At 39.8% G+C, this 24,559-nt stretch overlaps 1 protein-coding gene across 3 annotated transcripts in view; it reads left to right on the top strand.

Moving 5' to 3' along the window:
* LOC123785470 (sperm flagellar and cilia associated 2) overlaps positions 1–24,559 on the top strand; it is a 135,365-nt gene that overhangs the window by 33,048 nt on the left and 77,758 nt on the right. For all 3 annotated transcript variants that reach the window (XM_087867937.1, XM_087867939.1, XM_087867938.1), the window contains 3 exons: positions 4,254–4,442; positions 11,095–11,282; positions 14,261–14,429. In XM_087867937.1, the coding sequence (XP_087724063.1) occupies positions 4,254–4,442; positions 11,095–11,282; positions 14,261–14,429 (546 nt within the window). The remainder of the gene's footprint in view (positions 1–4,253; positions 4,443–11,094; positions 11,283–14,260; positions 14,430–24,559) is intronic.

Here is a 24,559-nt window from a genome sequence, read left to right as displayed (position 1 = left end):
AGTGAAAAAGTGGGGTGAGAGGCCAGATGTCACGGTTGGGCAGCTGGGTGGATGGAGGTGGCATTTGCTGCAATATGGAAGATGATGCAGAGGAATAAACTTGGGGAGGAAGGTGATTTGAGATGTGAATGTAAATAGGACAAATTTGCATGTCTAAAATATGAAAGACTGGCTTCTCATAAGTATGAAGAAGTTAAACTATTTCTCCATGGATTCACTCCTTTATTCAAGAAAAACTCCAAAAAAATGAAAAAATAAATAACTGTCATCTCTGTGGTAAAAAGTTATTTCTTACTTCAGATTCACACGATTCCAGAATGTATCCTCACTTTACTTGATAGTCTCTTTTAATTAGAAGAATTACAGATTCTGGAAATTAGATGATTAAAAAGTAGATTGTAAAATAACTACCTATTTCAAGTTTCATTAACTAGCAATGGAATTTTGAACACACTTCCATTTGTGTTATGACCTACTTGTGTATTGGCTGCTAGGCTTTTTTCTATTTTTTTGCTTATATAATCGAGACCTGATATTTACCTGGAAAATGGGGTGCATGAATTCTTTCTGACTTTCCTCACTTTGTACCAGGATGCTATTCGCATTGGTTTTTCAAGGCTCTAGCCAGAGATTTGTTCAGGGATCCAGCAACCTAAAGGACATTAAAGTGAGTTAGTACTCTGGATATTTTCATCAAGGGAACTCTTTCTTTTCAGGGTTTGGGAAAGCTGCTATTCCTTCAATCAGCCTGGGGTATGCAGCAAGCGACCTCCACTCCCACTGCCTCCTTTCTATTAAGTGTAGCGTCCCCAGCTTCCCTGCACAGCTGACACAAGTGCCTGTGTCACAGTGGTGGACTGTGAAATCCCCACATGCAACATGGCCTGTTTTCCTATCCATCCTTCTCTCTTCCAAAACGCTATTTGTCAGGGCTGGGATTTCTTTTCCTTCTCTCAAGGACCTGCTGCGTTTTGAGAGCATGATGTGGATCTGCTGTCAGCCCTGGATGCTTTTATTCTGGCCCTATTTGTACTGCATCTACCCACAATGCCTCTAAATATCTCTAGCTTCCAGGTTGTTGCGGTTTCCCCCTGGGGTTTGTGTACGATGCTCTAGAGGGGCTTGTGAAGAGAGAGCCAGAGACCTGAGCTCAAGTCGTTAGCCTGCCTCGTGACTCATAAGAAATGTGACTACATGAATGAAATGATGAGACTTAGGGTCAGAAAGATCACTTTGAGTTTTTTGGATGGGTTTTGAAGAAGGGTGGGGGGGAAGGCATGGTAGAGGAGAGGCTGATATTGTTCACAGTAGGGGCAGTGTCCCATAGGTATAGAATGGAGTGCGCGTGATTTAAAAACATACACAAGAGGTAAAATAGACTACTTCTTCAAGAACTGGATATTAGGAATGAGAAGAGAGGAATAAACTTCGGATGGCACTAACATTTAGGTCATAGCTTTATAGGGTCATCAACTGAGATGGGGACATACTGGGGGAGGACTAAGACTGAAGGGGAGTTGGTGAGTTTAGTTTAGGACTTGATGGGTTTAAAGTACTTCATAGGCATTTAAACAGAGATGCTCAAACTGTCAACCCAACTGAGCTCCCAGCTGGTTCTGTGGTCATTTAACTAGCATCTTGGCTGGTTCTTGAGATTCGCTCCAACTCGACTATCTACATCTTCCCAAACCTGTTCTGCATTATTTCCTTGGAACCTCTGTTTGAACATCAGACCCCTCCCCCACTTCCTAACCCAAACACCCTAGAATATTTAGCTTCCAGGTCTTTCCTGCAGGACCCCATTCCTCCACAAGAGCTGCTCGGGCATCTTCGGAGTTCTGAGCGTGGCACAGAGCAGGGTAAACCCCTGGCTCCAGCTCCTGGGGGAGGCAGAGGGCCTGGTATTCAAATTGAGGGTATTTTGGATTGTATATCTGTCTAAATTTCCCCCAAAATATAATTAAAAGAGAAAATATTTTATTTTATTCATTTCAAATATAGAATATTTCATCTACGTTAAGGGTTAAACAGACACTCAGTGAGCACCTATCCATAGCCTGTATCTTTCTATGAGAAAATGTGTTCCACACATCCCAGTGAAATTTTTGGGAAAAAGTCTATTTCTAAAATATGAACTACTTGTACAATGGAATAAAAATAATTAAATCTTTTCCACCCAAGTTTTGGGTGCAGGTCTTAATGCACTTGATGGTTCTTCATATTAAGGCTTCATATCCATAGCATTGACTCAGCATTCAACAGTGATTTCCTTTTCTTTTTCTCTTTCTAACTATAATGTGTTGTCAGTAATCAAAACAGTTAATGACCAATCCAGTTTGTTCTTTATAAGGGTCAGAATGACTAGATCTCATCTGGACAACTAAATTGCCTTGCCATATAAACAACCAAATTATAGAATATATTCTATACTAATTATAGAATTCACTTGGAATGATAAATCAAGGCTATATTTTTAAAAAAATATGGTTGTGACTGTGCCTTATGTACCCAAAACCACCCCAAAATGTGGTAGGCAGTTTGGGCTGGGCTCAGCTGGCGTCTCCCATGTGTCTTTGGTCAGCTGGTGTGTTGGCTGGAGCTTCATGGGGTCCAGCTGGGAAGACCAGAGCCTCTCCCTACATGGTCTCTCATTTTCTTGCAGACCAGAAAATGTGGTGGCAGTGGTGGGATGGGATTAAAGAAAATCAGATCCCATGTGTGAGGGACTTTTTTGTTGTTTTTTTGTTGTTGTTTTTTGCTTTTTGTTTTTTTTGCTAATGTCCCATTGGTCAATTGAAATCGAATGGTTACCCCATAACCTGAATTTAAGGAGTGGAGAAATATATTCTACTTTTTGATAAGAATAACTGCAGGATACCATTGCAAGGATATGGATGAAGAAAACTGAAGAATTCGTGGCCATTTTTATATTCTGCCTCAGCTCTGCTACTGGTTCTCAAAAGGAAACAAATGATTAATATTAAAGGTTCTAGAATTTTATCATTAGATTAGACATATGTTTTAAAGTTGTTGATGATTTTATTTTTTATCTTATATATGTTACTAAAAATTTCATATTTATTTGCAGTTGAAATTTTATTTAATCTACATTTTTGTATAATTCCCAGGTTCAAGTTTTGGAATTTATTAGAGTGTTATTATTATTTGCATCCAGATTCTAAAATATATAGGGTATGTCTCCCATAATATCATAGTGGCAGAAATCATTTGAAACAATGTCACTAATAGTGCTAGATTTTCTTCCTAAATAGTTGGATTATCGATTGTTAAATGGACAACTCCAAGGTTACAGCATTCTTTTATGTCTTCCCCCTTGAGAACTTTAATTACCTCCTCCTTCCACATGATGTCTCTGTTTAGACAGAATTAGAGCTTGAAGGGGTTTTGGAGATCATCTTCCACCTAAACCCCTCATTTCACCTGTCAAGAAGTAGGCCGTGAAAATCCAAGTTACTTGTCCAAGGCCACACAGACAATTAATGGTATTAACTGGGGCTGCAATGGCTTCTGATGCCCGATTTAATGCGTTTTTCCACTGCTCACGTACTGACTCCCCTTCTACTCTCTTGAAATCGACAAGAGAGCCAGGAGAATGCATCTAGTTTCGCTTTCAGATTACAACCAATCAGATTTTCTGAGACAAGCAGTAGGTCCTGGCCCCTTAGACTCTCCTCCAGTCTTCCCATTCCATCAGATGGCAGCTTTTCCTCACACAGGTAGTGAGATGTCCACACTGGCAACTAACCGGATCTGCCACCTTCAGCCAAAGTCTGCATTTGTTTTTACAACGAGTACTTATTTCAGGAATTTCAAATTTCTGAAAACATGCTTATAAATTGAGAATCATAACCTTTGTTTATAAAACCTTGAAAACAGTCACCTAAATTATCTTTAGTTGCTTATAAATTGAGAATCATAACCTTTGTTTATAAAACCTTGAAAACAGTCACCTAAATTATCTTTAGTGGATTTTAAACAAAGCAATAATTCATCTGAAATAATGGTGACTTGCAAGACCCTAATGCTTCCAGATACCAAGACGGTACAACCTTTGTTGGAAATCTTCCATTTTATAACTTGACTTTTGCCATGTTCAAATCTAAATCAAATGACAGAAGCAGATGGAGAAATACTCTGCCTTGTGCACATCATTTATACACAGGCTTCTTAACCCAATGGGAAATTTGGACACGGCCTTGACAAATAATTGGCTCCTCCAATGGTGTTTTCAGGAGGCGTATCGGAAGGAGCAGCTGATCAACCGGCTGATGCGGCAGTCCCAGCAGGAGCGCAGGATCGCCGTGCAGCTCATGCATGTTCGGCATGAAAAGGAAGTTTTGTGGCAGAACAGAATTTTCCGAGAAAAGCAGTATGAAGAAAGACGACTTAAAGATTTCCAGGATGCTCTTGATCGAGAAGCGGTAAACAATAGCTCCCTTAAAAATCTGTCTAAGGTTACTTCTGATCCTTTCTACCAAGTCAAGGTAAACAAAGTGGCCTTTAGTTGGCAGTCACTTAAAAAGAGCTAATTTTCATATGACTTCTCTCTTATCTCCCCATTTTTACTTTTGTATAACTAATTGACAGTGCATAGAGTTTCTACATATTACACTCTCCCCCTTTAGTCTTGATTCCACCCATATTTGATGTTCACCACCCATCTTTATGTCCACGCGTCTTTGGTCATTTTGGTTGCCTGAAACGCATTCTCCAGTAGATTCCTCAACGAGGGCTCAGGGAACAATATTCCCTGTGTGTTGTATTGGGTATTGTGTATTGTATACTGATGACAGTATATGCCTTTTATACCTGATTGTCAGTTTTGCTGTATATAAAATTCCTAGTTCACATTTTCTTTCCTTGAATATTTTCTTCAGGTAAAAGTGCTATTGTCAAAAAGATTAATGATAATCTAATTTTCAATTCCTTGTGTGATCACTCCATTTTTCTAGATGTATACAGAACTTTATTTTCCTTTAAAATCTGTGAAGTTTACTAGGATGGTATTGGTGTTCATTATTCTAGGTGAACATTCTCAGGCAGTGAGAGCATTTTTAAGCTGCCTCCTTTTTATAAGATACCATCAGTCTTTAATAAATAATTCCTTGCTTTCTGATAAAACAGGGTTTTATCAGGCCCATAGTGTATTATTCCTTCCTCCAAACCCAAATAGGCCACTTATCCAGGGTACTCTGGTTGATTGTATTTGAGAATGGCACATAGGCACCAAGATCCAGAAGGATCGAGGCCCTTTTATAGCTCTGAAAATCAAAATATCTAATCTTTTGATTATTTAATACATTAATATTTTTCCTTATCTTTATGTATATATGGATTCTGATAATCAAAATAGGTCTATTTTATCAACGGATTATGTACTTCTTGCCTATTTCCTACCGGAGATATTTCAGATTTATTCAATCTGTTGGTCCAGATTTGATTGAAGAAATACAGAACTCATGGGAGTGGCCCTTGAGATAGCCTGTCTTTACTGCCATAAAGTAGTCACAAAACTAGGCTGAATAGAAGAGAAAACCTCATAAAAAATAGGAAGGGAATGTTTTATTTATCAGATTCATGGTTTGCACTATGATATTCCATGAAAATAAATATAGCTTTTGCCAAAATTATGCAATTTTTAGAAATGTCATTTGAAAGTCAGGAAAATGGTGCTTTTGCCTTTCGTAGAATAGACATAGCTGAAATGTGAGGGGTAGGGGTGAAGAACTAATACCTCCATGACTCCATGAATTTGAGCTGCAGGATCACTGATTTCAAGAGTCCTCTTCAAGAGCTGAATTATCTGGATAATTGTTTCATCCCTCTTTTTTGACAAGAGTGAACTTGAATGGATTGAATGGCATTCGCTTACATTACAAATGATGTGTTTAGCTAATCTTTCTAAGTGCCTATTGAAAAATGTGTCTGCTTCAAGCCCGGTTAATGAAGTGCAGAATAGCAAAGCATTTATAGCAGGACTGGGCTCACTGTGATAAGAAGCACTACCTGCTTTTCTCTTTAACCAGGCTTGAACTGACTTCGGAGGATTGGGACGCTCAGGCCTCAGAGACCAGAACTGTGAGGTTCTGTAGCATCTGAAAAAGTATATCCCTTTCTCTCACGATGATTACCTTTCCTTAAAGCTGAGGTGTCTGCTTCCCTGGCACCCCTCTCTGTGAGGTGGCTGGATTTCACGGGTTATCTCCTCAAACACTGAATTTATCACCTCCTACATCAACAGTGGCTGGTGTGTAAGTAGGAGCCAGAGAAATAAATACTGAAGTGAAGTTGCCAGAGGAACACTGTTACCTTTCTTTTCTTCCTAGTCTCATGCACTAAATAAACAAAATACATTTTGTTCCTCACAGCAGATCATTCTACTGCTTCACTTTTGTGAAGAAGTTTTTTAAATTGTTTTTATTACTCGTTACTGGTTTTTTTTTTTTTTTTTTTTTTTTTTTTTTTTTTTTTAGTTTTTGTTATTGTTTGTGGTGGAGAAGGAGGAGAATTCTAGAAATACCTTTTATCCTATTACAAATTTATAAAGTCTGTTAATGGGGCACCTGGGTGGCTCAGTCAATTAAGCATCCGACTTTCGCTTTCGGCTCAGGTCATGATCTCAGGGTCGTGGGATCAAGCCCTGCATCGGGCTCCACACTCAGTGGGGAGTCTGCTTGGGATTTTCTCCCTCTTCCTCTACTCCTTCCCCTGCTCTCACTCTCTCTCTCTCTCTTTCAAATAAATAAATAAATATTCCAAAAAAAATTAAAAAATAAAAAGTCTGTTAATGATACAGGCTATTATAGGCTATTAATAATATTATCAATATTATTAATCTGCTATTACATGGTCCCTTTCTGTTTAGTTCTGCTGTGGAAGCACTCTCCTGGTTTTCTTCCTATTTCATTGGCTGCCCCTTTTTGGCCTTCTTTGTAGGCTCATTCTCCTCTAATACCAAAACATTCAATGTCAGGGTTCCTTAAAGCTCAGTTCTAGGCCTCTTTCTTTGCTCCTCTGTTATTTCCTCAGACAACCTCTTAATGCACAACCATGGTACGTAATTGCTGCAGTAGACAACTCATGCATTTATATCTTGTCCCCTGCAGTAAAGACCCATATGTTCAGCTGCTCTCCTGACATCTCTACTCCTATATCTCAGCGACACCTCAAATTCAACACGTTAAAGCCAAATATATGACCCTTTCTACTAAACTGGTCTTTTTCAAATTTCCGTATTTCCATAAATGGCAACCCTGTTTATTCGGTTACACAGGTGCAAAACCTCAAGATCCACTTGAACCCTGCTTCACCCTCTCTTCCATTTCTAAAACATCACTCAGTCCTGTCAATTTCATGTGCTAAATATCTCTTCAATTTGTCCATTTTTCCCTGTGTCTACACCACCACCCCAGTCTCTACTACTGCTACTACTACTGCTACTACAGTGGTCTCCTTCATCCATTTTGAGTGACTATGAATTAGCAACTAATTGGGGTATGCAAGAACGCAACATTCTTTATATTGTTTAAATCACCCTAAGCTTGAACTCCAGCAATCCACCTCTGCCCACAGAGATGCACGGTGCCCCAGGTCACAGGCCAGGTCATCAGAGAAACACTGCCCAGCCTGTTGCTTTTGAGACCTCAGTTACCCCAGCCCACACATTGCCTCCTGTGGCACATGTCTTCAGAGAGGCTGTTCCAGCTTTTGTTGGTCCCTCACATGCTCCCTTCTGAGTCAGTGCTGCTCCCTAGGAAGTGCCAGGGAGTGGGTGCACATCTCTTCCTCTTTCTCTTTGCTATCAAAATCTTCCCTCCTCTCCTCTCCCTTGGAGTGACCTAGATTAATTTGCCTTTGAATATAGTCCTTGAAAGTGAGAAGGAGTTTCCAACAGTTTCTACTCTTCTGTCCTGAAGAAGTTCCCTGGAGCAGGAGTTTAAAAAGACCTGTTAGAAATGAAGGAAGAGGAAATTAGAGATGACTTGGACAAATTACCTGCCCTACTATCATCTCCAAATCCTCCACCATTGTGCAGCCAGAGGAATCTTCTTGACTCTCAGTTTTGACCATTACCCTCTTACTCAAAAACCCACCCATGGCTTCTCTTCGACCAGATCCCTACTCGTACCTTGCTCCCTTGTATCTCCCGGACTCTGGCCATACTGGTCTGCTCTCAGATCCTCAAACAAGTCATTTCTTCTGCTATTCCCCTTCTTGCCTCATGCCTTTCCCCAGCTAACCCTCATCTTTCAGAACTCTGTGCACAGGCCACTTCTTATCTAGGTCGGGCCTCCTGTGATGGGTCATACTCCGTCATCCTTCCCGGTGACCCATATCATACAAGTATACATTCATTGTGTGGCTTTTTCACTGCCTCTCCCACTGGATGTAAACTCCATGAAGAAAGGGATCGTGTTTGCTTCTGCTCACTACTGTTTCCCCAGGGCTGAGGCCAATGTCTGGTACATTTCAAGAAAGGCCGGGGTGGTGGTGGTGGGGTGAACAGTAGTGTGGGAAGGGAGAGAGAGAGAGAGAGAGAACTTTCTGTTGTCCATCATCAATTTTTGTCTGTTTTGGTTTTGTATTTAGATTAAATCTGCTTATCTCATCCTCTAAGGTAATTGGGCATCTATATTAAGTGTTTCTGATTTCAAATTTCTATTCTACCTATTATTAGTAGTAGTACTTAATTATAATAATATTTAACATTTTTTGAGCACTTATCGTGAGTCCAGCATTGAGCTATGTTTATCACATGCATATATAATTCTCCCAACAGCCATCAGAAGTGAACACTATCCTGGTCTACATTTTATTTTATTTTATTTTTTAAGATTTTATTTATTTGACAGAGAGAGAGACAGAGAGAGAGAGCACAAGCAGGAGGAGTGGGAGAGGGAGAAGCAGGCTTCCCGCCAAGCAGGGAGCCCAATGCGGGGCTTGATCCCAGGACCCTAGGATCATGACCTGAGCTGAATGTAGACGCTAACGACAGAGCCACCCAGGTGCCCCTTTGTCTACATTTTACACATAAGGGAAACAAGGCTTAGAAAGCTCGCCTTCACACGGCCTGTCAGTGGTGTAGGCAGGAGCACAGCCGGCTTTAGCAGACTCCAGAGTCTGGGCTTATAACCACCGAGACTGACTACCTCCCACAGACTTCCTTTTTCCTTTTCCTTCTTTCTTTTTTTAGGGCTTCAACCCAGTTTGCTGTAATGCGACAGGAAATTGTGGTGGGTTTAGCACAGGGCAGCGGGGTGGGGTAAAGGTAGACTAGTAGCTAAAAAGAAGGAAGGAAGACATGGAGGGAGGGAGGGAGAGAGCCCTGAGGTGAAAGCTGCTGCCTTCCTGCTAGGATCATTCCACCGGTCCCTGCAAGACTTGGGTCCCTTCCCACCTGAAACATTTCCGCCTGCTTTACAGGCACTCTGCAGTCAAGCACCTTCACACTCGCAAGTTCTCATCTGGCTACTCCTGCTCTTTTAGCTGCCTCTTCCTCTGACCTCTTCACAGGTGAGGAAGCACACCGTAACGCTTTGTACTTAAATGGTATGCTTTCCCTAGGAAGACGGGGCCTACAGAACAATACAGCAATAACAAAGTCTGGTGTGATTCCTGCATTTGCCAAATGTCCAGGACTGACCTCAGGGGTCACCCAGCCCAACCACTTTCCCAATAAAATTAAAAAAAAAAAAAAATAACAAAAACAAATGAACCTTCCATTTAGTTCAGTGGACAAAAGCAGTCCTTTGTCAAGCATTTAGTCATGTGTGAGTAGTATCATAAGAAATATTTGCCCCAACGGGATGGTTTGGTGAGTTTTTCTGTGTATGCCAAGTCTTCTTAATATCCCACTTCACGCTGAGGACATGGAGGCTGAGGGAGGCTTGGGCTAGGAGCCTAGGACTTGACTTCTGTCTACAGGCTGGGACTTGACTGATGGCAGCTCCTCCAAGGCCCAAGTTCATGTCCATTTTATACTCATTGGGTTAAGTTACAGGAGGCAAGTCTTGTTTCTGGAGCATGTTAGCACAGGATGGAATTTCTCAAAGAGCTGGGATAGCTATTCAAAAAGCAGCATTTAGGGGCGCCTGGGTGGCACAGCGGTTAAGCGTCTGCCTTCGGCTCAGGGCGTGATCCCGGCGTTATGGGATCGAGCCCCACATCAGGCTCCGCCGCTGTGAGCCTGCTTCTTCCTCTCCCACTCCCCCTGCTTGTGTTCCCTCTTTCACTGGCTGTCTCTAATAAATAAAAATAAAAAATCTTTAAAAAAACAAAACAAAAAAAACCCAAAAAGCAGCATTTAGTCATGCTGAGTTTGACCTTTGCACTTGGTGTGAAGAAAGGGTTTCTCTAAACAAAATAATAGTGCAAACCAAAGCAGAGGGTCATGACAAACTGTATTTCATTACTTTCTGCAGAAATAAATGTTCTCTATGAGTGCATTTTACCAATTTATTAAGGCTATAACAGCAGAATGGTTTTGTTGTTGTTGTCTAAATACATTTAACATTTGTTGATGCTTGTGAGAAATTCTCAAGCCAGTAATATCAGGAATCTTTCGAAATATTTTGTAAGTATAAATCAGTATCGTAGAACTCTGTCGCTAAAAGACGGGGGTGGGGGGTGGGGGGTGGCATTGGCCGGGCCGAGCAGATAGGTCAGGTTAAAGCTCCTTGGGTTCCAAGGGGCCAGCTGTGCTAGGGTCTGGTACAGACTTGCCTGTTTCTCTGTGATCCCTGACTATTTGCAGCCCTTGAATCAAGGTTGCTTTTTCAACACTTAAGATCCAATTTATCATTAATCTACATTGGGTTTTCCACAGTTAGACCACTTTTCTCTGTATTATATTTGGCTGATAAGATAAGCTAAAGGTGGAATATTTCTGATATCATCTTTCCATCATACTCAGCAGTTGAGAAAGACAAAGCACTCTTTCGTGACTAAGTTTTTCTTGGTGTAAAAGGATGTTTCGTTCTATTTAGATAATTTTTTTGCCTATTGAAATGATAATATTATTTTCATGTGAATCATCACACAGTGACATCACCTTAAAAATGTCTGCCTTCTTAGGCTTTGGCCAGACAAGCCAAGATTGATTTTGAGGAACAAGCCATCAGAGAGAAGGAAATTCATGAACAGATTGCTGTGGAAAGAGCTCAAGCTCGTTACAAAAAGCATTACACAATATGTGCAGAAATTTTGGACCAAATACTTGATTTGTCCACTAAAGTGGCGGACTACCGGATGTTGACAAATAAGTAAGTGTTGTTTTTTATAATCACTATAGTAGAGACATCACAGAAAGTGAGAAAGGGTAAGATTGTAATGTAGACACTCAGTTGATAAGAGAGACAAAAATTTTTCTTGAAAAAACACTAAGTGGGGTCCAGGATACCTAGATTCCACTGATGAGCCTTATTTAAGGTATATTTATGTGTCTTTTAACATTTAAACTTTATGTCTGAATTATAATTTATAAAGACAACTATGATAATTTATTTGAAACACTTGGAACTTCCTAAAAGACTGGAATTACTTGAAGATTATTTTACTGGTCATTAAATCTATTTATTTTCATTGTACTTTATTTGTAAAAGGAATGCATTTCTATGGAAATATTCAACAATACAAAATATATTAATAATATTCCAGGATAAGAAAAAGGAAAATCCAAATTAAAATAGAAAGTTAAGATCAAGGAATAAACTGGCACACGGTTATATTGGCAGCAGGAGATTTGCCAGTTGCTGCACCTGAGCTGCAAACTTTATCTGAGCTTCCTGATAGCCAAAGTAAAAAGGGAAATACAATCTGTCATGTATTTCCTTTTTTCCATTCTTGTTCCTTACAAAATATGGAACTTTTCTTGGCACTCAGTTTAGAACAATAGTTCATTCATGTGGTACCCCTCCCCCCCCCCGCCAAGGTGCTCTGAGTAGTGTGGTGGATCTAGTGGAGAATGTCCTCAGGAATATCTTTTAAGCAAATGTATCATCTGGCTTCATAGACTTATTTCTTATGACATTCCTTGATGAAAGCTAAAGGGGAATGACATCACAGTAGATCTCAGTGAAAGTGATTCCACAAGGACAAAGATAAGGTGACCCAGTAAATGTGTACACATCTCAAATTACCTAGACTGAGATCTTCTTGAGAACCCACTGTTTTCCACAGTGGCTGCACCAGTTTACATTCCCACCAACAGCACACAAGGGTTCCCTTTGCTCCACATCCTTATTTTTTATTTCTTCTCTTTCTGATACCAGCCATTCTGACAGGTGTGAGTTGATATCTCATTGTGGTTTTGATTTGCATTTTCCTGATGATGAGTGATGTTGAGCATCTTTTCCTGTACCTGTTAGCCATCTTTATGTCTGCTTTGGGAAAATTTTAAAAATTGGATTGTGTGCTTTTTTTTGCTATTGAGTTGTATGAGTTCTTTATAGTTTGGATATTATCAGGTATGTGATTTGCAAATATTTGCAAATATTTTCCCCCATGCAGTAGATTGCTTTTTCTTTTTGTTGATTGTTTCCTTTGCCTTGCAGAATCTTTTAAGCTGGATGTAGTCACACTTGTTTATTTTTGCTTTTGTCGCCTTTGCTTTTGGTATCAAATCCAAAAAAATCATTGCCAAGACCAATGTCAAAGAGCTTACTGCCTGTTTTCTTTTGGGGGTTTTATGGTTTCAGGTCTTACGTTCAAGTCTTTAATCCACTTTGAGTTATTTTTTGTGTATTGTTTAAGATACATGTCTTTTAATTGCAATTGAACTCAACAGTGACACATATATTTTATTAGTCTACACTGCTACCAGTCAAGATAAACTCCTGTTACCTCATTGAACAAGATTTTATCAGTATATATTTTTTTCTAAAGCTCAAATATATTTTTGGTATCAGCCTACTCAGAAGAACTGACTTTTTAGACTGCTTCTTAAAATTATTAACATTCAGATAATAGGATATTAACTAAGTAACTGTAAGATTAAGTTTTGGACAATATGTAAGTTTTGATCACTTACTTCACCATAGAAACCAATGTCATTTCAATAATCCTGATGTTATAATATTTCTATGCCCGAGCTTATCGATTTCTAAACTTCCATATCTCTACAAAGTAAGCCTTAGCAAGTATAAATATTTTATTAATGGAAAACATAAGGTGATTATATTTGAAGTTGTACTTTTAATTGAAATACTACTTTTCTTCTTATGGCAAAACATACATCACAAAATTTACCCTTTTAATCATTTTAGATACACACTTCAGTGGTGTAATACATTCACATTATTGTGCAACCATCACCACCATCCATCTCCAGAACTTTTTTATTATTCCAAATTGAAGCGCTGTACCCATTAAATAACTCTCCAGCCCCTGATAAACCTCTGTTCTACTTTTGATCTCTGTGAATTTGTCTATTCTGGGTATCTAATATAAATGAAGTAGTGTACGATTTGCTCTTTTAGCGTCTGTCTTATTTCATTTAACCTAATGTCTTCAAGTTTCATCCATGGGGCATGTATCAGAATGAAATAAATGAAATATTACCTGTTTTGTTGTAATTTCAAGCTCTAGTCCAACCATTTCTAGAGAAATGCATCAGAATCATGTCAGACTCCTTCCTTTGCATTTTGTTCTTCTTGAAATTATTTTCCCGTCAACCTGTCCTAATCACTCATCAGACTTAAATAGAAATAGTTACTGAGAAATAATTTCAAAGGTTACCAAATATACAATGACAATAAAACCACCACACATTTGATTTTTCTATTACAAATTATTTGCAAATATGGAAACCAACTATCCTCCTAAAAGAGCTTTGGAAAATCCTCAGTCTGTTCATTTTCCACAGGAAGACACTGATATTAGAGCATTTAAAGGATTTCCTAAGATTGCACAGCCATTTAATGTCATAGCTGGGAATTGTTTTAGATGAACCTAAGTTTTAGGATAGTGCTCATTATTTTCAGATATATTGTTCTGTTAGGGCACAGTCATTATGAAAGTTTGAAGAACCAGTGGCTTGAAGTAACGTTGATTCATTCAAACCTACTAGGTTTAAGACATTCTACTAGTCATTAGCAATATACAGTAATAGTAAATGGAATCCCTAGCCTCAAACGGCAGACCATGGGGAATGTATATGATAATAGAAAGACTAAGGTTTAAGATGTATATTTGACTAACCATTGATTCATCTCTACCTTTTTTTAAATCTTTTTTGCTATAGTATGATTCCATATAAGTTGATGCATGATTGGAAGGAACTGTTTTTTAATGGAAAGCCCATATATGAGCAAGCCTCTATTAAGCATCTACCAGCTAAGCCCTCTGCAGAACAACTTATAGAACTGGAGAAGAGGGACTTGCTCGATAGCAATGATTATGAAGAATATAAGGTACTTACTAATACAGAATAATGAGAGAAAATACAATATAATACATGGTGTTTCTTTAACATTAATTAATGTCATTTCATCCCTATTAATAAAAATGGACATTTTATCTTTGCCTTTTCCCTTGTTTAATTTGTATTTCTATACTAATTTTTAAATGCCTAGTCTATTCATAATCTGTTATCTATTACTCCCAGTAATAGTAGGAGAGTGGTTTGAAAAAAATAAAACATAATATATTGTTAGGGCTGATAGATTTTAGAATTTTTAAAATATTTTAATTTATTCATTAGCATTTTCTTTGTCTGAGCTGTCTACCTTTGCTACAAAAACCCTTGTATAAAGATATTTCTTTAGTAATTTATTAAAATAGTATGTAGTTTTTAGAGGCATATGGAAGAGGAGAAGGTCTGAGTTTTAGGAGTAGCATAGATTAAAGAAAAAGTTTATTCAGAGATTTGAAAAAGTAGTGGGTGCCACTCGAGCTTAAAGAACTGTTTAAAAGGCTTTGGGGTCAGACAGACCAATGTGAGACCTTGGGCAGCCTGGGAGAGGCTCAGTTTCCCAATTTTTGAAATGGGGATAATAATATGCCTACTTTATTTTGTTGTTATGAAACTTATTTAAGATAATATGTGTTAAATACTTAGTCAAGTGCACTGCATGTTAGATACAAATAATACATATTAATTTCTTTCCTCACCACCCTGCTCGCCCAGTGAAGTTCATCTCACCTTTAGGAAGAAAGGTGTAAAATGAATAGCTATCAGATGGAAGTTCTAGGTAGATACACATCTGTGGAATGAAGAATGACGCCCATTATTATATCATTGAATGAGTTTATAAGGGTAGTAAGTGCAACATAGAAAAAAGAGAAGGAAGAATGATTTGACCTAATCATTTGCTGATATTCAGCAAATACACAATGAATGTTTGTCAAAAGGACACATGAATAAAATGAATGAATGACAATGAACAGGGCAAAGTGTGAAATAGCACTATTATGTAAATATTGAAAAAAGATAGATTTATGGGGGCACCTGGGTGGCTCAGTTGATTAAGCATCTGACTTTTGATCTCAGCTCAGGTCTTGATTTGGGGTGGGGGGTTCGAACCCCACTCTGGGCTCCATAAAATTTAAAAAATTTTTTTTAATTTTTAAAAAGATGAATTTATGATAAAATGGTAAGGAAAGAAAGTGAGCTTATGAGAAATTAAATGTACATCATTGTAATTGGATGAATCTATATTTGTATCATTAAGAGAATTTTTATTTAAGAATTGACTAGAACTTTACGGGATATACATGCATTTTTTTTGTATGGTGGTGGAATATAGTAGGTCTAGTGTGTCAACCTAAAATATCATGCTACATAGTAAATGCTCTGACAGTATTAAAATATGTGAAGGTATATTTTCTGTTGTAAATTAAAAGTCATTTTATTTGACAGATTTTGCTAATTTATAGGATATTTATTTCTAAGTTTTTTCTTAAACAGTTCTATCTACTCTATTCTTATTGCTTTCATAAATCAGGAGACCTGGTAGTCTGCAGCTTAGCAAAGATTTGCCTTTCTAACTTTTTTCTTGTTTGGGAAATCATTACCACAGGAACATGCTTGTCTTACCCACATCCTGAAGCAGATGGTATGTTTCTTTTGCAGGAAATTATAAACTTTTGTTAGGAGTATGTGAACGTCTAGCAATACAGTTTATTTTGTTTATAGCCTTTGCTGTTTTCCTAGAAATGAAAATTACCCTAGGATTTCTGATATATGTTCATATGCTCTGTTCCTTTTGACTGCATGATGGAAAATAGACCATACACAGGTGTTAGGATATTACTGTAAACTATCCTATTATCATTGCCTGTTATTAGAGCTTTTGTCTCTTCAGAAACTTGTTATACGTTCTTGCGTACAAGTCAAAAATAAATGCTTTAACTTGTAAACTATATTATCTGGCATAAGTAGCCTTTCATAGGAAGAAGAGGGGCAACAATTGGGGGCTTAGCTAAAGGAAACCATTGTCCACATTTATCATTGCTAAATTTACTCGGGATTTTTCATCCTTCAAGTAAATGCATAACTTAGAAATTAGTCTTTGAAGAGTTTACATTGTTTTTTTTTTTTTTAAAGATTTTATTTATTTATTTGACAGAGATAGAGACAGCCAGCGAGAGAGGGAACACAAGCAGGGGGAGTGAGAGAGGAAGAAGCAGGCTCATAGCGGAGGAGCCTGACGTGGGGCTCGATCCCACAACACTGGGATCACGCCCTGAGCCGAAGGCAGACGCCCAGCTGCTGTGCCACCCAGGCGCCCCCAAAGACTTTACATTCTTAACATACTCTATTGATACACCCAGACCCAGCATCCTGAAAGAACGGATACATCCGGGCTTCAAGCCCACACTTTGAAAGCTCTGTCAGCATAAGTCATGATGCTTAAAATTTTTAAATATCACACCTAGAAATAGGCATAAAAACAAATTTTTGCTCATGTACACATTATATATAGAGGCTAAAATTTGACCCTTATTGCTTAACACCATTTCCTAAATCATCACATTCTATAAACTGGGTACACATGAGAGAGGTCTAGTTCAAGAATGGTATGGCCAGGAACATCATTTCTCTCTCCCGAGAAGGAATTGCGAACAGCCTCACGGAGCAGCCAGGACATCCGCTGTTACAGGACAGCCATGAGCTATTCAGTCCAGAGTGGGGGAGGAAGCTGATAACCCAGTGGACCTTGGGCAGCAGGCTAAGCCGGGAGCCCAACTGCCCGAGAGCAACAGCTGGTCCAGCACAGCCCCCCCACCCCACCCCCCAGCAGCCAGGGGTTCTTGACTGTGCCGTGGACTCCTCCTACCAAATCCCAAACTTCCCCAGATGCGGTCCTTTCCATGATTCTTACTGGCAAATTACCCAGAATTCCACAGCCTTTGATTTTTATAGAAGCTGCTTATTAGCAGTTACCTCCTGAATGATTTGGGGAGTTACTAAACTTTGGTCTTCATAAACTGAAATTTGGCCGTGCTTTCTCGAAGACACAGATTTTTCTAGTCTCTGCCACAAAGTACTTGGCAATTTGTGGAGATCTGCTGTGCCTGTCCGCAAACAAGTTGTAGCTGGAATTACCAGTTTGGAGGAAGGGCATCTATGTTGTTGTTAGCTGCTCATGGTTTTTAATTGCTGCTATTTTTTTTTTTTAATGAAAATTGCTGCTTAAATTCATGATCAGCCGAGGTTACTGTGGTTGTTGGGTTAACCCTACAGTGTGTGTTGTAACGCACATTTTTATCAATAGCACTTTTGGCTTATGATTTTCTACTACCTAGACTTTAAAGATGGATTTCTCTATGTTACGGTTTAACAGTAATACTCCTTCCACTGCAGCAGATGTATACATACTCATCCCCAAATGTGTTAGTACAATGGCTTATTACCAGGTCTTTTCCCCCTGGAGAATAGGAATATGAGACTAAACGGGCCAGGGGATTGTTTCTTTCCTACATAAGTCTCATCTGATTTGTTTGACCCAAAGACCCCAGATTCTGTCTTGTTCTAAACTCTTTAACTCCAGGCTTTGATATTGATCCAGTGGCTTTCTAGACTCAACTGCTGACAGTAGACCCCCCAGCTTAGTTCTTGCCTTGTTCCCTGGTTTCCCAGTGAATGACCCGGTCTTCACAGTGTATTATTAATCAGTTCCCTTATGGACAGAATATTAACTTGAAGCCTGTATCACTCAAGTGACATCACTGGGTAACTGACCCAAGTACACTGATTAATTTTAGTAGATGAGTGTGAATAGATCATTATTATTTTTATTTATTTAATAGATATGTGTTGTATTAGCTCATGCTGCCATAAGAAAATATTGTAGACTGGGTGGCTTAAACAACAAGAATTTATTTCTCCCAGTTCCAGAAAGTCCAAGTTCAGGATGCCAATTAATTCAGTTCCTTGGTGAGGGCTCTCTTCCAGACTTGCTGATGGCTACTTTGCTGTGTCCTTACATGAACAGAGAGAATTCTGGTCTGTCTTCTTCTTACCAGGACCCTAATCCCATCATAGGGCTCCCCCCCCCCCATAAACTCTTCTAAACCTAATTACCTCCCCCCAAAGCTCTACCTCCAAATACCATCACAGGGGGGTTAAGGCCTCAACATATGAATTTTGGAGGGACACAATTCATTTTGTAACATACATGTTTATTCAGGACACAAAATGTCTCAAAGTACAAACCTGCCAGTCAAGTATAGGAACCCTTAATTTCAAATGAAATTGTTTTATTGCTTTTTATCCCCTGCTGAGAAAGAAGTCAACACCTTGTATTTTGACTATGAAGATATGTTTTATCTTTTGTTTCCAGACATGCAGGAATGTAGCTGCCTTTTAAGTAGGTAAAGTAAGCAGTTGCTTTCATATTCTTAGTTGGGATGCTCTGTTAGGCATTCTGCTTTGAAACTTCTGCCTGCCGTTGTACCTGATGCCCCATGTTATCACTCTTTTGGATTAAGACTTCAGAGGTACCTGTTAAAATACAAACACTTCCCAAGTAACAAGAATCATGATCAACATCCAAATAGCTAGGGAAAAAGTTTGATACTGAAAGGAATGTTCTCACTATCATTCTAGTTTAGTTTATATGTCATACATTTCATAGTTTCAGTTTCTTCTCCCCTTTTGCTTAGAATTTTGTCTCCAACCCCCTAAACTGCTACCTGGCTGGATTTTTCAGACTAAGCCTAATTATGTGGCTATGTCTTGGTGAGGTCACCAATATGCCCTAGAATATTGATTCGTGTACTCATCCATAGTGATAATAACTTAGAGAACAGAATGTCAATGTATTATTTTTCAAAAGGAGCTGTAGTTGCCCTAGGCCTGTGGTTGCCAAGAAACAAAGCTGTCTTCTAACTGCTGTAGATCAAGGGTTTCAGAGAGCTGGAGTACGTTTGGCAGAAGTCTGGGACTTCTGTCTGTGGGGTAAGGGAATGGAAGGAGACCTTAGGTCATGGGAAGGGTATTTCACTTCAAATGACTACAATTGTTGACAACCTAACTTCATTAGAGAACCATGGTAGGAATGGATGAATTAACATATCAAGTCCAAGGCATTAGACCAAATTAAGAAATGGTTTACAAAGCCAAATGATTAGTACCCAGATAGAATGAGGGGTAAGAAGGATATAGCCAAGGAAGAAGAGTTTTAGATAACTGACATAAATAAAACGAGAGTGAATGTCCACCATCCATTTTGATTTGCTCTTGATCACATAGATTAGGGAGAAGCTAGTCCTCTTCTAGGCTCCCTCTCATCTGGGGTCAGGCAAGACAAAGGATGGTTAAGGCCTCCCTGGTCTACCTACCACTGATTTTCGGGTTCATCCTCTACCTACTTTGCCAACCCTTACAGGAGCCAGCTTCTATGTATCAAGTCCAGCTTATCTTCAATAGTTACTCAGACTGTCCACCTAATATTTTAGAACAGACTTTGAAGATCTGAACTCTAAAAATATGTCTTGTCAGTTAAATATAACAAGAACACATGGGGCTGTTAATCTCAAGAAACTTGAATGGATCCAAGAATGGATCAAGAATCAAGACTGAATTTTGGTGTGGGGCAGATATATTGGGCTGAGAACCAGAAACCCTCCCACCTGGAAGACCCTCCCACCCCACCCTCCTATCCACTGCCCAGGGCCTATCAGTCATATTCTTTGGTACGCTGGACTTATAGTAGTCTTTACATTGGGCAGTCACCTCTAAGATTTTTTGGGGTGGTCTATACTTTTTTAAGGTATCAACCTTAGCAGTGAAGCAAAGAAAATGGAATGCAGTAGTCATTACTATGAAAGAGGGTATTCTGTGTGGAAAAATTCTATGTTAGTTTTTCAGTGGACAAGATAGGTAGACCAAATCATAGTGTCTACACACTTTGTGCTATTAGAGAACTTTACAGCCAAGTCTGTCTAACTGTCCCTGGCTGGGCAATGGCAACAGATAGGTGAATTCAGATGTAGAAGCTTCGGGAAAAGTTACTTGAGTAGCAAGACCACAGAAATTACTATAGAAGTGATCTCAAAGGAGACTACCACCTCCCTGATGAAGATGACATGGTTTGAGCTACTAAGGAATGAAATTTACTGTTTTTTATAAGGACAGCCACCACCACCAGAATTGGCAGCCCTGGCATAGGGAGGGCTCTGGTATAAAGTCCAGTATGATGCTGTCCCAAGGGCATTTGGGATCAGGAGAAATGCAAGCCTTAGAGTCTCAATTTGTTCTAGCTCCAGGCAATTGTGGTTTGAAAAACATTGGGCTAGACACACAGATGCTGTAATTCCCAGTGTGCCGTGTCTAATGCCTTGGAAGGGCCTTGGTGGCTTTCCAAAGCAGAGAATGGAGCCAGGAGTAGGAACCTGCCATTTTGGGGTAAATCAGCTACTCTCCCACTGATCCCCTCAGTGAGTCACTATGAATGTGTCTGAAATCAGAATGCTAAGTAAGTAGAAGCCCCTGCCTATTATATCCAATTTGTCACTGAATTTCAAAAGCATTGAAATGTAAGTTTTTAGGAAAGAGGATCTCTCAGAATGACTTAGTCTCAGTTACCCCTTCTAATCAAACAGACAAGACAAAGTATCAGCCCCATGATTCTGGCTTCCTAATACATAAGTAATCAGTGGCTCACAGTTTTAGGAAGAGAGCCTGCCACTGTTTGCAAGTGCTGAGCGTTCCAAACTTCCGTATCTGTTACCAGCCAGAGTGAGTGGATTGCAGAATGAGGTGCCAGGCTCCCCCAAGGGTGGGCCTATAAGCTTTGGCAGTGATCAGCAGCACATAGTAGGTAATTAACCACGGCCAACTTGAATTTCCCTCTAAAAATAAGTAGAAGGTAGATGGACCCTGTTGCCCTAGGTCTTCTTTTGTGCAAAGCTAGAATTAAATATATCTGTTTTCATAATAATAGATCAGGGCAGATTGGGGAAGGCTACTGCTGGGACAGAAATGATCAGATTTCTGAGTAAAAGCCATTATTTGATTAAGACCAGTTCTTCAGATTTGCCTATGAATTGGAGTTAACCATGAGATTGATTGATAGACAGGTATTGATGACTCAGTTCTGCTTCTGGCCAGAACAGTCTTCAGCTCAGCATGGCAGGGGATGTGATTAACCTCTTCCTTTCCCTCATTACCATGAGCCACATTTGTACTTCCTGCTGGTAGATAATGGCATGGCCCAGTCTGAGCACTCTAGTCTGGGGGGTGTGGAGGCACACTTTCTCTCTGGAGGTGCACCTCCCCTTGCCAATGTCACTGTGAGGTGTGCATCCCCAGCTCCCTGGCTTCTCTGGAATCTGAAGGCCAGACTGTTTGGCCAGAAGGTATGGTCTGGAAGCCGATAATACTCAGACCTGACTGAAGGTCAGATGACTCAGAAAAGCTTCCAAGATCACTCAGCAAGGCCAGTTCATCCTTTCAACTTGTTCTGAGACCTTTAATCTGGGCCCCTGCACAGAGCCCATTCCATAATAGCTCCTAGACGAGAAGTCAGAATTCAGTTGCACATCAGCCAACTGCTATGTCCTCTATTTCTCATTGTCAAAAGCAGTATAAGGCAGTATCAATCCTTTCCATTGGACCCCTGCCATCAAAGAAGTACCATACAGTGGTCAGGAAACCCTCTAGGGCTGCCAGGTTCCATGAGCTGAACTCCCCATCAGACGAGACAGCTAGCTACCCCTTCTGTTTCTCCTGAGAGTTCTGGCTGGTTGTCAGGAATTTTTAAATCTAAATCACAGATTTCAGCAGTTCCTCCAGATTCCCTCAGGATTTTGGGGTGGTTGAAGGATAGAAAGCTTAGGAAGGGGAGACAAAGAACACAGCCTCTGAAAGCTACCAAGTTCTGCCCTAGTTCTTCCCTGTGGAGTATGGCTTTTTTATGAGTGCCAGATTTCCCAAGCATGTACCTGGAATATGGCCACTTGACTTTCCATGTTGCTACAGTCGTAAATGTGCTTCTATAATATCGAATTTTCTCTGGTAGGAGACAGGACAGATCCAGACCCGAGGTCAGCCAGGAGAGAAGGTGCCAGGGGCTGAGTTCTTAGAGCTGGAACAAGATGGTCAGGATAATTTACCTGAAGTAGCTGAAAACAGGAAGAGGCAGAGGTGGGCTGAAGCCAAGGCGTTTGAATACTCCAATAATCAAAGCTGAGACTGGGTGAGAACCAGACTAGAAAATGAAAACAAAGGCCGCAGGCTGGAAGTGAGGCAGAGCTGGAACGAACAGGACTCACATTAAAGGCCTGGAAACAAAGAAAGGAAGCCCTAAGGCAATTGCCACAAATAGAGCTGGAATGCCTGCAGCAAATTTTTTATTATCTACCAGTCTGGGGTACACGGTTGGGTCAACCTAGGTTAGCAGAACCAAGATAAATAGCCAGTTAGGAATATGAAATTAACCAGGTCACTAACAGCTTGCCATAGAGCGGCTCTTACCTACCCATTCACACAGGCTGCTCTTAATCTACTCCAGGACTCTGAGAAATCTCTGGCAGAGCTTCTTACAAAGCCCCAAAGTTATAAGTTATTTGAATTTATTGCATTTTCACTGGGATGCTGTGTGCTGCCAAAAACAAACAAACAAACAAAAAAACCCAAAAAACCTTGATTTCATGGAGAAGCTCCCTCAAAATCATACTGCCAGCCACGACTTCTAGAAATGCTTCCAGGAATAGCTCATTTCATACATGGTGTGTGGATTCTTGTTAATTTCTGTGAGGATGATGTTTTCTGATCTAGTTCTTAGATTTTGGTTTGGGTTGTGTCTAAGTCCTCTTTGTACTTAATCAAAATTAATAAAACGTAATATCCATGTATTCACTCATTTATTCAGTTCACATACAGCCTATACCACTGGTTGCTTGATTGATTCATTAATTCAGTCAATAAATATTTACTATCTACTATGTGCCAGCACTGTTCTAAGTACTAAGGATATGAAGGTGATTAAGACAGAGATCCTTGCCTCCTGGTGCTCACAGTTTAGTGGAGATGAGAGAAAAAAAAACAAAACAAAACATTCCAGAGCATGATGTTAAGTGTGGATAAGCACAGGAGTTATGGGGACGCTGGAAAGAGTGAGTTTCAGCTGAGTTGTAAAGTACGAGCAAAAGCGTATTTCAGGTATCACAGACTGTCATCACTTCCTCACTTATTGCAGGGCGGTGTGCAAGAGAAAGCCAGCCATAGGAGACGCGAGAGTAAGGCAGCTTAGTGGGGTTGCGGTGTGTCAGCTGCACTCTGCAGGTGCATAGCCTCCTTTTGTGGGGTTACTACCTGTGCTATTTCTCGAAGACAGTTTATTAGAAGCTCCCATGTTAAGTCCTTTGGCCACACTGTACCACGATCATCTGTCCATTGTTGGTTTTATTATATAGGTTAAAAGATTGCATTTCAGGAAAACCCAAGCAGGTGTCAAAAACACTGTAGTGTTGTGTTCACTAAGACGTTCTTTCTCTCTCTTAAGAGAAAAGGTATTTGTCTTGTTTTGTTTTGCTTTGTTTGGTTTTTGAAGGCATCTGTAATTGAATTGTAAGACGTGTAGAGCCTACCAAACTGGGAATATCTGGGGCACTTCAGGCCGTGCAGATGTTGGTAAATTCTAACAATCTATGAGCTCGAACTCTGGATTGTGTGTGCGTTCAGACCAGTACCACCACTCTACAAAAGCCACATTTGGGTGTCACTACTAAATATCACTGCATAATCCAGTGTGTGTTTGTTGGTTAAGTGTTGTGTTAGATAGAGGCACTCATGTTTTATGGACTGATGAATATCTCCCAAGGCCCAGATTCTGGTTATGCAAGTTGACCAAAGTAAACCATGTCTGCCCGTTCTTTAAAAGAGTAGATGAGGAAGCTCTCTTCCTAACTTGGATCTTTGGAAGTGGCAAGAAATGAGAATGAGGTACATCTGCTTGAGTCCAAGAGTACTCATGTACACAGCAGTAAACAATTTGTTGAGAAAACCATGCAGCTCCACCAGCATCATCACTGAACCACTTGGACAATGTGACAATCAGGGAGGGAATCTAATGAACTGAACACACAGATGATC

Source organism: Ursus americanus, chromosome 15 (genome assembly GCF_024610735.1).
Source record: "Ursus americanus isolate L20-20 chromosome 15, mUrsAme1.1.p, whole genome shotgun sequence".
NCBI lineage: Eukaryota > Metazoa > Chordata > Mammalia > Carnivora > Ursidae > Ursus > Ursus americanus.
This window is presented reverse-complemented; position numbering and strand designations above follow the sequence as displayed.